The 12,864-nt window shown below is 60.3% G+C and overlaps 2 protein-coding genes across 10 annotated transcripts in view; one reads left to right on the forward strand and one right to left on the reverse strand.

The window, feature by feature from the left end:
* Nucleotides 1–1,789: 1,789 nt before the first annotated feature.
* PRAM1 (PML-RARA regulated adaptor molecule 1) lies at nt 1,790–8,153 on the forward strand. The gene is made up of 10 exons (XM_055124692.1): nt 1,790–1,947; nt 3,430–4,855; nt 4,948–5,014; nt 5,112–5,188; nt 6,822–6,879; nt 6,969–7,074; nt 7,353–7,515; nt 7,612–7,645; nt 7,750–7,784; nt 7,925–8,153. The coding sequence occupies exons 1-10, from the start codon at nt 1,945–1,947 to the stop codon at nt 7,960–7,962; spliced, it is 2,007 nt and encodes a 668-aa protein (XP_054980667.1). The 5' UTR covers nt 1,790–1,944; the 3' UTR covers nt 7,963–8,153.
* A 633-nt stretch (nt 8,154–8,786) lies between these two features.
* The window catches only part of HNRNPM (heterogeneous nuclear ribonucleoprotein M), a 40,931-nt gene continuing 36,853 nt past the window's right edge, over nt 8,787–12,864 (reverse strand). For 8 of the 9 annotated variants that reach the window (XM_004614761.2, XM_004614760.2, XM_055125055.1 and 5 more), the window contains 3 exons: nt 11,644–12,446; nt 10,929–10,980; nt 8,787–9,210 (listed from right to left, as the gene is read on the reverse strand). In XM_004614761.2, the coding sequence (XP_004614818.2) occupies nt 9,047–9,210; nt 10,929–10,980; nt 11,644–12,446 (1,019 nt within the window). In that variant the 3' untranslated portion in view covers nt 8,787–9,046. The remainder of the gene's footprint in view (nt 9,211–10,928; nt 10,981–11,643; nt 12,447–12,864) is intronic. The other variant, XM_055125054.1, reaches the window with a different exon arrangement.

Below are 12,864 nucleotides of genomic sequence, written 5' to 3' on the forward strand. Positions count from 1 at the left end.
AGCATCCTGCAGGAGGGACCCTATGGGATGCCGGAGACTGAACTGGAATCCGCTGTGGCCAGGGCCCTCCCATGCTGTACTATCGCTCTAGCCCTGGCCCCGGTTCTTTGTTGAAATCTTTTTTTTTTGGGGGGGGGGGTCACACCTGACCATGCACAGGGGTTACTCCTGGCTCTGCACTCAGGAATTAATTACCCCTGGTGGTGCTCAGGGAACAATATGTGATGCTGGGAATCGAACCCAGATCACCTGCGTGCAAGGCAAATGCCCTACCCACTGTGCTATCACTCCAGCCCCGGGCCCCAGTTCTTCGAAAGTCAGTTTTGCGTCCAGTCTTCCTTTGGCCCCACCCCTCCCGCCATCTGCCTCTCCTGCCCCGAGCCAAGTCTGAACAACAGTTTCAGCTTGTGCCCCCAGCTCTGTCTAGTTCTCTGCAGGGGCTCCCCTAAGCTTCCGGATAAAGATCCTGTTCTCCCATCTGGAACCTTCCTCCTCAGCCCCATACTGACCCTCTGCTCCCCTTCCTCCTTTCCTTCCTCCTGGAGGAACACACCCCTCAGGGCCTGAAAGAGCAGTGCAGGCTCTGGTGGAGCACAAGACTTGACCCCCCAGCACAGAGAGAAGATGGGGTTTGGGAAATAAACAGAAAAGGTCTGGGGGATGGGGTTGGACAGGGGAATGTTCTCTGGACACGGAGCTCCCCTGCTCCTGCAGCCCTAAGGGCCAGGGCCGGGCGCCCTGTCACAGATGGAGAAAGCCAGGCCAGGACGGGCTGCGGGCGGCTCATTCCATACCGCCTACAGCAGAGCTGTGAGGAAACCAGGGCACGAGGGGTATCCCCAACCCCCGATGTGCCTCATTCCTCCCCATACACTCTCAGAAAACTAGGGACAAGGATCCACAACCCAAAGCTGCTGCACTTTGGAGCAAGTCACAAAGATTACTCCCCAACCCATAAGCTGAACCCCTCCCCCAGCTCCCTCCCTGCACTGCCCCTGTCCTCCCTCTGGCCAGGTGACCCCCAAATAGAATGCCAGTAGGCCTGGGAAGAAAGCATGAGGGTCCCGCCCACCACCCCTCTATTCCCAGTCCCCTGGATCACAGAATCCACCACACTTGGCCTCCCCCTGGCCGGCCACCCACCCACCCACGCGCGCTCAGATGCCCCACAGCAAAAGCCACCCCCCCCCACACACACACATTGTCTCAGCCACCAGGAGTGATTCCCGAGCTCCCCCGGGAGTTGGCCACCCCACCTGGACTAAGCTTTCCAGGAGCTGTTGACCACCCCACCTGGACTAAGCTTTCCAGGAGCTCAGACCAGGCCAGGACAATCCAGACTGAATCTCCAGGCCGTGCCCAAAGCGCCCACTACATGAACGAGAAAGTCAGGGTCAGTGAAGTCATAGGTCCACCCCATGTACCGAATTGCAGACCCCCACTGTCAGGGTGACTCAGGTACTCGGGCCACTGGCCTGGGAACCCCTCCCCGCCCAAAGGAATGACACTCTGAACAGCCCCCACAAACCCCCAGAACAGAGAAGTCCCACTTCAAGTAGGGAAGTGTCGAAACGGAGAAAGTGCATGAGGCAATGAAGGCACCAGCAGGAAGGATGCCCCCCCCACAACTAGGGGTCTCCCACCCAGAGCCAGTCACACCACCGCATGGAAGGTGGTCCTCCACTCCCATGAAGCTGTGGCTGGCGGGGGGCTGCGGGTTGGAGAGGGCGGGTGCCAACCCCAGCACTGCTACAAGGTGTGTGTGTGTGGGGGGGGGACCTGCAGACAGTGGTAAATGGGACAGGAACTTACATGTCCTCAGACAGGATCTGGGGACAGGCCGGGCTGGTCCCCGCCTCCCTTCCTTCCTGCTCCACACCCCCAGGCTGTGGAGCAAACACTGCTCTCTGAGGCAGGACTCTTGGACCCTCATCGCCTGCAGCCATGGTGAGTCCCCCAGCACCCCCCCAATCCCTGCCACCCGAGCCCCCCGCCCCCACTTCCCAAGGGCAGATTCTGAGCTGCAGGGTGGAAGTGGCGGGCCTCTGCCCATTCTGAGACACAGGAATGACCATCTCCAAGGTCCTGAAGAGATGGGGTACAGCCCAATGATCCCCCCCACCGCCAGGCTCTAAGCAGCTTTATATGGAAGAGGTGCAACGGCTGGGAGCATCCCCCACCAGGGGTCAGCAAGAAAGGGTGACAAAGTGGGACACTCACTGCCTCCCCCCAGCCCTGACCGTCACCCATGGCGTGACGGGCGCCCTGGATTTCTCCATCCTGTGGGTTCCCTTGTTCTGAGCCACAACCCAGAGCGTCACAGAGGCACGCGGGGGCCTGGGGCATCAAGGCCCACTTGGGTTCTGCAGGATGGAGACAATGAGGCACCAGCAGGGCAGAGGCCCTGCCCCCGCCCCCTCCCCGGTCACCCCATCACTGTGGCCCCTGGAGAGTGACTCCTTCATGGGAGAGCCCCAAGCCCCAAAGCCCTGCATGCATCTCACTGCCTCCTTTTACTTTTTGTTGGGGGGACCACATCCAGCAGTGCTCAAGGCTGAGGATTCCTGGCTTTGCACTCAGGTGACCCTATGGGGTGCGAGGAGGGACTGAATCCAGCTGCATCTGGTTCTTTTAAGAATCAGGGGAAGTGTCCCTGGCCCCAGCAGGGAAGTGAGGGCTGGGGTCAGGTGAAGGGCAGGGAGGCCAGACAGCCTGACTCAGTGTGATGATCTGAGGAAACCTCAGTTTGGGCAAGAGGGCACACGGCAGCACGAGTAATGGGGGTCTCCTGGCGCCTGTGATGGGATGAAGGAGAAGGGGACAGATCAGGGACCAGGGACAGTTCTCTGGCGGGTGATGGCAGGGGGCAGGCTGTGAGCAAGTACTGACACCAATGAGGGGCTGGGGCTGGAGTGACAGGGGAGGGCCTTGCACGCAGTCAATCAAGGTTCGATCCCTGGCACCCCATATGGTCCCCCAAGTACCAAGCAGAGTAATCCCTGAGCACGACCCACGTGGCCCAAAACAATAAAGAAGGGCCAGAGCAATAGTACAGGGACCAGCCCGCCAGGAGTGATAACTGAGTGTGGAGCCAGGATTAGCCCTGAACACCAGTGGGTGTGACCCCAAAACCAAAAAAGAGAGAGAGAAGGGAGAGGAGAGAGAGAGGAGAGAGAGGAGAGAGGAGAGGAGAAGGGAGAGAGAGAGAGAGTGAGTCTTAGGGGAACTAGAAGGCAGCAAGGGAGAAGCGGTTCAGGGGGAAATCAGGGGCTCAGGGCCGCAGGGGGTGGGGGCCAGCATGCAGACACCACTGGGCAGCCTTGTCACCCGGGCAGAGGCGAGGAAGGGGTGCTGGTCCCTCTAAAAGGAAGGTTTCAGGGGGTGTAACCCATCCCCAGGCCCCACATGACTCAATTCCATGTCCTGTAGGGGAGCCCTCAGGATTTCCGGAGCCTGCAGGCCAAGTTTCAGGCCAGGAAACCCGAGACCAGCGGACTCCCCAAAAGAGCCTCAAAGCCAGACATCAACAAGCTCCTTAAGAAGTTTCCCCCAACTGAACTCAGCGAGCACCCTCAGAAGCCCCCTGAGTTCAGTGTGGGGCCCAGGAAGCCCCCGCAGCCTGAGTTCCCTGCTCTCCCAAAGAAGCCCCCGCAGCCCGAGTTCCCTGCTCTCCCAAAGAAGCCCCCGCAGCCTGAGTTCTCTGCCCCCACTAAGAAGCCCTCGCAGCCTGAGTTCCCTGACCCCAAGAAGCCCCCACAGCCTGAGTTCCCTGCTCCCGCAAAGAAGCTCCCCCAGCCTGAGTTCCCTGAGCCCCCCAGGAAGCTCTCGCAGCCTGAGTTCACTGAGCCCCCCAGGAAGCTCCCGCAGCTTGAGTTCCCTGACCCCAAGAAGCCTCCCCAGCCTGAGTTCTCTGACCCCCCTAGAAAGCCCCCGCAGCCTGAGTTTCCTGTTCCCCCAAAGAAGCCCCTGCAGCCTCTCACCCCCAGAAAGCCGTCGCAACCTGAGTTTATTGACAGCCCCAGGAAGTCCCCGCAGCCCGAGTTCCCTGATCCCTCCGGGAAACCCAAGTTCCCTGAGACGGAGCCCCCGACACCTGAGGTGCGGGAACTCTCCAAACAGTTTGAGAAGCCCCTCCAATCCCCCAGGAAGGCCCCCCTGCAGCCTGGCCTGGGGCCCACTGTGCGCCCCAGGAAGCAGCTGATGTCTGAGCCCACGGAAGACACCCTCTGGGCCGAGGCTGGCACACCCCCCCGAAAGTCCTCACAGCCGGCTATCAGCAACCCCCCACCCCACTCCCCAAAGTCCCCACAGCCTGAGACAGGCACCCACCCCCAGAAGCCCCCGCTGACCCGAGTGGGTCACCTACCCAGGACCACATCGGAGCCCCACGTAGGCGGCGCACTCCCCAGAAAGCCACAGCAGCTGCCATTCCAGGCCGTTCCTAGGATGCCCCCTGAGCCGGCCGCCGGCAGCCTACCCAGGACCGTTTCGGAACCCGAGTTCCAGCTGCTCCCGGGAAAGCCACCACAACTTCAGCCCCACGCTAGGCTGCAGAAGCACCCCCCAGCCGAGCACCCCAGAAAGCCCCGGCTCCCTGCTTCCGTGTCCGAGAGCTCGCTGCCCTCTCTCACGGGGGGCTTGGGCCCCCAATTCCCACCGGGCCTCGGTGCAGGCCGGTGGAGACCCAGGGCTCTCGCAGCCAGGGGTTCGCAGCTGTGCCTCCAGGGCAGTGTCCCACCCCAGCGGAGGCCTCTGCCGTCCATCAGCAGCCTGGGGCCACCACCTGTCAAACCCCCGCTGCCTCCAGGCCCCAGGAACATCCAGAGTTACCGGAGCCTCATGGGGGCCGCCTCAGGTAGGTGCGGGAGACCCGGGGCCACAAGGAGGGGTGCACCCCCAGAGGGCCCAGGCTGTGCCCGCCTCCCCCCAGCTCCTGTGTCTCCACAGCAGTGCGAAGGACCCGCTCGGCCGCTGGGACCCTCTGCCAGACCCGGCTGCCTAGACAGCCCCGTCCGTGAGTGTGGGGGTCCTGGGGGTACAGGCAGGCAGGGGCAGGTGAGGGACTGAAAGGGCCCCTCACCACCACACCCGCTGGGGTTCTGTGCCTGCAGAGACCCGGATGACATTTATGAGCTATACGATGATGTGGAGCCCCAAGAAGAGCCCAGCCCCAGGCCCAAGGCTGTAGGTGAGTGGGGGGGGGGGGGCAGGGGGGACCACCTTGAGCCAGGAGCCAGTTCCAGCCAACAGGGGCACCCGGAGGGTCTCCCTGGGGCATCATGGGCCCATGCAGTGGGCCAAGGAACAGGAATACATGTATTTAATTTTGGGGACACACATGACGGTGCTCAGGGGTTACTCCTGCGGTGCTTGGGGGACTCTATGGGATGCTGGGGATCGAACCCGTCAGCCACGTGCAAAGCAAGTGCTCTCCCTGCTGGACTATCTCTCCGGCCACAAAGGATAAGGTACATTTAGAAGGGTCCTGGTGGGCAAGTTACTGAGAGGGACAAAAGGTCAAAGATGGAACCAGGCAACGGGCTGCCAGGTTGGAGCCACCTGAGTTGGGGACAGGATGAAAGCGATCCTGGCACATCTGAGGACTCAGGCCTGGTCTGGCACGCTTCCTTCAAGTCTGCTCCCTTGAAGGGAAACATGAGAGGCTTAGGGGAAACACCCAACACCAGCTCAAGGCCACCCCAGCACAATGCCTGTCAGGATACCGCGCCTGGGTGCCAGGCCCACTCCCCCCGACGTTATCTAGAACTGTCCATAGGGAAATGAGGTTGGGAAACATACCTCAGCGATGCCCACAGTCCCCAGGTCTGTGGCAGAGGCTGCGTGGCGGGACCCTCCAAGTGCTTCCTGCTCCCTCTATCTGGGGTGTCAGGGGCTCCCCACACCCTCATTCCAAGCTTGTCCTTCTTCAGGGTTCTAATCACTCCATCACTTCCCCCAATACCTGTCTTGGGCATTCACCGATTCTCCGATTTAAAAAAAAAAAAAAAAAGGCTGCTGACCCAGGTTTGATCCCTGATAGGAGTAGGGTCCCCTGATCCCTACCAGGAGTGACCCCTAAGCGTAGCCAGGAGTCAGCAAGGAACACTGGTGGATGTGGCTCAAACTGCCCACCGGAACCCAACCTACTGCTTTGCTCTTTGGTAAGCCTGGGCTCCCCCTGAACTCCCCAGCGGCCCGCCCACTCTCAACCCCCCCATCAGAGTGCCCAACACCGGGGCTGGCCACTCGGGTGTACCAGGCCCAGCCTGCACCACCCACGTCCAGCGACTGCTTTGCCTTTCTGGCCTTGAAGCCTCGTCTAAAAATTAGGTCTGAGGGCCAGAGCAATAGTACAGAGGGAAGGGCGTTTGCCTTGCACGTAGCCAACCCAGGTTTGATTTCTGGCATCCCACAGGGTTCCCCAAGCACCGCGAGGAGTCACTTCTGAGTGCAGAGCAGAGACCCCCATGAGCATTGCTGGGGGTGACGCAAAGACAAAAAATAAAAATTGGGTCAGTTCCAGGCTGAGGTTGTGGCAGGAATGAAAGGGACCAAAGGCGGCCCACCTGCAGCACCGAGCTGGCCCTTTGTCTTGCTTGTACGAAGGCCCTGGGTTCGATCCCCAGCATCACCATCATCACAAAAATGCTGGACCACAAAAATCCAGGAACGCCCCCAGACTGTGCTAGGGAAGAAAATCAGAGGGGGAGGGGTGGGAACGCCCCTACATGCTGCAACTCGACACCAGAAAGAACCAAGCTGAGTCTGGCCCACAGGCTGAGGGGGCTGAACCCTAACTTGGCGTTTCCAACTGTCCCCAGAGAAAACGTCATCCATGGGGCAACTGCCCAGGAGGCCACTGCAGGAACCAGAGCTCAGGTACCACAGGGCATGGGGTGGGGTAAGGTGGAGGACCAGGAGGGAAGCCCCTTGCTCATGAGCCCATCTTCTGGGGTGGGGGATGTTAGGAAGGAGAAGGTGCAGCCTCCGCCGCTGCCCCCGGCAGACCTGAAGTCCCAGAAGCAGATGAGGAAGGCGGAGAAGGCGGAGCGCGAATTCCGGAAGAAATTCAAGGTGGAGATTGAGCTAAGTGGGGGCCGGTTGGGATCTGGAGGGGAGGGCCAGACTGGAGGCCCTCGGCGAGGGAGAAAAGGCACGAGAGCCTGCTGCTGCTGGGGCCAGAGTGGTAGCACAGCAGGGAAGACACTTGCTAGGTACCCAGCGGGGGCCAGGGCTCATTCCTGAGTGTAAACCGGGAGCCCCCACAGATGCTCACTGGGTGCAGCCCCCAAACGAACAACCCCCCAAAAGTGCTATTTTTTCTCTCACCCTACCATCCCTGCACCCCCCAGTTTGAGGGGGAGATTGTGATCCAAACGAGGATGATGATCGATCCCAACGCCAAGACGCGGCGTGGGGGTGGCAAGCACCTGGGGATCCGGCGCGGGGAGATCCTGGAGGTGATCGAATTCACCAGCAAGGAGGAGATGCTCTGTCGGGACGCCAAGGGCAAGTGTAAGGCACCCTGGCCCGGCCCTGGTGGGATGCCAGCCCCCCCACCCTCGCCCCCTGCGCAAACACCCACCCACCCAAGCCTGCTGTGTCTTACAGATGGCTACGTACCCAGGACTGCACTCCTGCCCCTGTGAGTGAGGCTGGGAGCCGAGGGAAGGGGGTTCTGGGAGGGGAGTGGGGTGTGTCTTGTGCCCCCCCAAGCTGGTGCTCACTCACCGACTGTGCTCCCTGCAGAGAGACGGAGGTCTACGACGACGTTGGCTTCTGGGGTACGTGAAGGCTTTAGCTTGGGCTGGTGGGGACCACGGTTCCGAGGAAGGCAGGAAGCTCCCTTCTCCATCCCCAGTGCTGCCCCAGAGGTTCACTGCTGCTACGAGGGGTCCACAGAAACACCCCACTTCTATGGCAGATCCGATGGAGAACCAACCCATACCGCGGGGACGATAAGCCACCCGTGCAGTCGCCCAGGGTCCATGGTGTCGCAGAAGTCCCCAGGCCAGACCACCAACACGACCCACCCACAAAACGCTTCTCTTGAAACCAACTCCAGGGGCTAGGGAGAGGGCTCAGAGGGCAGGCGCACATGCTGGCACCAATGGGAGCCCGGTCTGTGGAAATAAATCAAAGCAGCCCCCGTGTCTCGGCTTCATTCACTCCCCATCGACACAAACTGCAGAGCTGGGGTCAGACCCTGGGGGCACACACAAGGGGTCCTTCCCGCGGATGAACTCGGAAAAAGAAGGGACAAGCAGGGACGGTGGTCTCCAGCCTGACTAACCAACCCATCCTGGCCATTAAGAGGCAGGTGGGGCCACCAGGTTTTGTTTTCAAAGTCTAAGAAATTCGGAGAAACACCCTTGCCAAGGGTCTGCACAGTAGACCCATGCTGGCCCCCGGGTCCTTCTGTGGACAGGATGCCCCGTAATGGCCTGAGGAGGGAGGGCCTCGGACAGCTCTCGCCTCTTCCATGGGGAAGGTGCCACCTAGGACCCAGGGTCTACCCTGAATTTGGTGGGGTCTAGAAGCTCCTGGCGTGTGTGGGTTGGCATGGCAGCTGAACAACCAGGGCGAAAGTCACACCGGAAGGGAGTTGGGCATGGGGGGGGGGGAAGCAGTGGATGGGGGTGTCAGGATCCCACTGAACCCTCACTATGGCAGGCTCCTGTGGCCAAGGGCAATGACATCCTTCCCAGAAAGGAGACAGAGCTGCTCCACCCTCCCACCCCCCAACCCAGTTCACATCCCAGCACACACACGCAAAAGCAAGCAGCTTTCAGGAACTGGTATTTATTATCAAAGTCATATTCGATGTCAACAAGATGCCACAACTACAAAAAAAATTGCGCACATTGCAATCTCAATGCAAACAGTCAAATGGAACCCCAGTCATTAAAAAAGTAATTCAAATTACCCCAAAAAAGCAACTGAATTTTTTAAACATCTTTATACATCCAGCCAACAAATTAAAATGGTTAACAAGAAAAAATACAAATTCAGAGGTCTGGTCTCGATGTTTAAAAAAGGCAACCGCTTAAGCGTTTCTATCGATCCGAACATCAATCTCCCGGCCACTCAGCTTCATTCCATTCATCATCCGGCAGGCCCGCTCGGCCACCTCGGGCGACTCAAACTTCACCACACCGCACCCCTTCGACTTCCCATTCTCCATCTTGATGTCGGCGTAGAGCACATGGCCTGGGCACGGGGAGGGAAGGAGAGACCAACTCATGAGGCAAAGCCACAGCCCAGCTGTCTGGCGCAATAAACATGCAGGATCACTGCACAGAGTCCAAAGGGAGAGCGGCCCTGCCATGGGGAGCCCTGCAGCACAGCCAGCGGCCAGCCTCGGCCCTCACCCCTTGCCATGTTGCTGCCAGCAGCAGGCCCAGCTCACTGGTGCCCTCAGACGAGCCTCCCCAGTGGCCACCAACATGCCACCTTTCCACTTGGGAAGAGGCCACTGGTTGGGCAAATACACCCTTCTGAATCACCGTCCACACCGGGGCCCTGCTGCACTCACACTGAGGCTAGGCAGAAAACAGCAGGCAGGCTTATCATGTTCAAGTAACCTGAGCATCCAGGTACACATAAAGCACTACGGGTCCGGTGTGCTGGGGGAGACAGCTGTCAGGAGTGGCCAGGGCAGTGACTGTCTCCCTGGGGGAGCCATCATAGCACAGCTGCCAAAGCGCCTAAGAAGGGCTCTTACCAGTAACCACTGGCTCAGAGCACTTCTGGAATCAGCACTTGCAACTTGGGGATCAGGGACAAAAAGGAGCCACAGGAGGAAGGAGCCAGCCAAGCAAGTCACGAGAAGGCCTGTGGCTTCAGACTTCCTCTTGCATGCAGAGGGGCACCTCTGGGCCCTGAGGGGGGCTGGGTCCCATTTCACTTTTCAGAAGAGTGAGCTAGTGTGGAAAAGGAGGAGTGGAGGAAGGGGCACGACCAGGGCAGGAAGGCAGGCTGTGACTCAACGGCGCACCCCAAAGGAAGAACCAGTAGCAACCGAGTGCAGGGATAGCTGAGGCACCAGGGAAACCGGAAACGGAGGGCCTGGAGGAGCTGACCCAGCCAGGTCCCGAGACAGGACAGGACAAACAACAGGAGAGTGGACCAGGGGCTCACTGGGGCGTTGTTTGGGGGCTGAGTGAGCACATGGGCTAAGGCCCAGCCTGGCACACAGTCTCCTGAGCTGAGGCACAAGCAGCCTGTCTGGTGGCACCCGGAGTAAGCTTTCCAGACCAGCTACCGGCATGTCCCCAATGGGAGCACTGTCCTCATCCTGCCCAGCACCCAGCGCCAGGCTCTTGGAGGCCATGGGGGAAAGAGAACCACGTGCCACCTCATGTGCTGGCCGGGCTCTGAAATGCTGTGACAGCCCAGGTGACCCACACTGGAACTGGATCCACCTGTCTGGCCATTAGCTACTGTACATTCTCCTGGCTCTGTGCTTAGGGGGTCACTGGCTGAGCTCAGAGGACCAAATGTGGTGCCAGGGATCTAATCCGGGTCGGCTCATGAGCAAGGCGAGTGCCTTCCCTGCGCTGTCCCGTCTCTGCAGCCCAGCAAAATGGCCTTCCAGGCCCTGCTGCATGTGCTGTGCCATGCTCTGGTGTGCAAAGAACACGTGAGCCTGGGCATCAGCTTCTCCACAGGCCTCATCTGTAAATCAGGGACACCCCGCCCACCTCTTTCCAAAAGCTAGAAATGGGAACACGGGGGCATGTGCCTGACATAACTGGAGCCTCAGCAACCAGCACAAGTATCTGTTGGCATGGCAGGAAGATGGCAAGTCCCATCCGGCCTGGAGAGCCGACAAGCGAGTGGCTTCGGAAACTAGGACGGAAGCTTCGAGCCAGCCAAACTGTCCCCCAAGGTCCCGGAAGCACACTGACAGCCTCCCCAACACTTACCACATTCATTGAATTTGTCTTTTAGCATCTTCCATGTAAAATCAAACGGGAGCTGAGGGGGAGCAGAAAGGAAAGACAATGAAGCGATCGGACCGAACCCTAAGTCATGAGCACCATGACTGGCGGAGGGCATGGTGCGGGGCGCGCCATCAGTCACCAGCTGCCTTTCCAGCTCAGCGGGACACAGGGTAGCTGGGGGGGTAAATGAGCCTCAAAACTGGCTCACCACAGGGCCCCAACAACAGGACAACGGGGAGAGCACTGGCCTTGCACAGGGCCTATCGGTGTTTGATCCCCGGCACCCCAAAGACCCTGAGCCCCACCAGGAGTGATGCCTGAGCGCAGAGCCAGGAGTAACCCTGAGCACCACCGGGTGTCTCTGGGGAGTGGCACAGGGGACAGTGTCAGTCAGAATTAGGAACAGTCATTTTGAATTCTGACTCCTCCCACCCAAGGTTTTGGGGTTCCTTCTTCTAACCAGACAAAGAAAGTAGGTCCCTACTGCTGCCTCTTTCAGCACCCCAGAAGTCCCAGTTTCCACAGAACCCACTGCTTTCTTCCATGGAAGCCCTGAGCCTCTACCCACTACTCTGTTCCCCATCGAGTGAGCAGCCCTGCGTGCAGCCACTCAAATCCTCAGACTTCCTGAGCCCACCCCACCCCTGGCCCCCACGCCGCGTCCACTACAGATTGAGACGTTCCTGAGGTCACTTACGTTTCTCACAAATATCTGGCAGGCCTTCCTGGCCACCCCTGGTGCGTGGCCTCCAGCTCCACCAAAAGAGCCTGCAAAGCTGCCTCCAAAATTGCCACGCTCCATCTCGATGGCACGGTCAAAGCTGGCACCGCCACCGCCACCCATGGCGAGGCCCATGCGCTCGATGCCAGCGCCCAAGGCCGGGCCCATGGTGGGGCCCATGCGCTCCAGGCTGTTGGCGCCCATGCGCTCCAGGCCCATACGCTCCAGGCTGTTGGCGCCCATGCGCTCCAGGCCCATGCGCTCCAGGTTGTTGGCGCCCATGCGCTCCAGGCCGGTGGCCATGCGCTCCATCACAGGGCCCATGCGCTCCAGGCCGGCCCCCATGCCTGCGGGCACCATGCGCTCCATGCTCAGGCCCATGCGCTCGATGGCAGGGCCCATGCGCTCCACGCCGGAGCCCATACGCTCGATGGTCTGGCCCACACGGTCGATGGGCGCGGCCATGCGCTCCAGGCCAAAGCCCATGCCGGCCCCCATGCGCTCCACGCCCGAACCGATGCGCTCCATGGTCTGGCCCATGCGCTCGATGCTGGAGGCCATGTGGTCGAGCCCCAAGGGGCCCATGCGCTCAATGCCGGAGCCCATGCGCTCCACTGAGCCCATGCGGTCCATGACCAGGCCCATACGCTCTATCTCCGAGCCCACACGATCCATGCCGTGGCCCAGGCCTGCGCCCATGCGCTCCATGCCGGCACCCCCGATGCGGTCAATGCCGGGGCCCATTCTCTCGATCCCAGGCACACTGCCTCCACCGCCACCTGCAACAGGGATATAGAAGACAGGCAGCTGTCAGGGACGGGCCCCCGTCCACAACAGCCAGTCAACAGCCCCGTAGAGGCTGGCCCTCATGTACAGCCATGTCCTGAATACCTGCTTCCTCCTCCTTCAGCGCCAAAGCAGAAATCCTCAGTCTCACAAGGGGCAACAACAAGCCCCCCCTCACCCAGACACGGTGATGGTGCCCCCCCCACCATCTTAGGAGCAGCCCCATGACCCACAGGCATCCAGTCTGAAAGCAGAGACACATCCAACGTAAGCCTGGTCCCCGGCCCCGCCCTGCATTTCCTTAGCACCTCCAGAGCACAGAGCAGCAGGGCAGCGGACCACCGAGAGGAGGGAGCACGCCCACTGACCCAGAGCCTCGTGCTGAAGCAACAGGCACACTCCCAGGGCACT

Source organism: Sorex araneus, chromosome 2 (assembly GCF_027595985.1).
Source record: "Sorex araneus isolate mSorAra2 chromosome 2, mSorAra2.pri, whole genome shotgun sequence".
NCBI classification, from domain to species: domain Eukaryota; kingdom Metazoa; phylum Chordata; class Mammalia; order Eulipotyphla; family Soricidae; genus Sorex; species Sorex araneus.

Coding starts and splice junctions, on each gene's coding strand:
- PRAM1 (XM_055124692.1), top strand. Junction 4,856..4,947: donor CCTCATGGGGGCCGCCTCAG/GTAGGTGCGGGA, acceptor GTGTCTCCACAG/CAGTGCGAAGGACCCGCTCG. Junction 7,646..7,749: donor AGGACTGCACTCCTGCCCCT/GTGAGTGAGGCT, acceptor TGCTCCCTGCAG/AGAGACGGAGGTCTACGACG.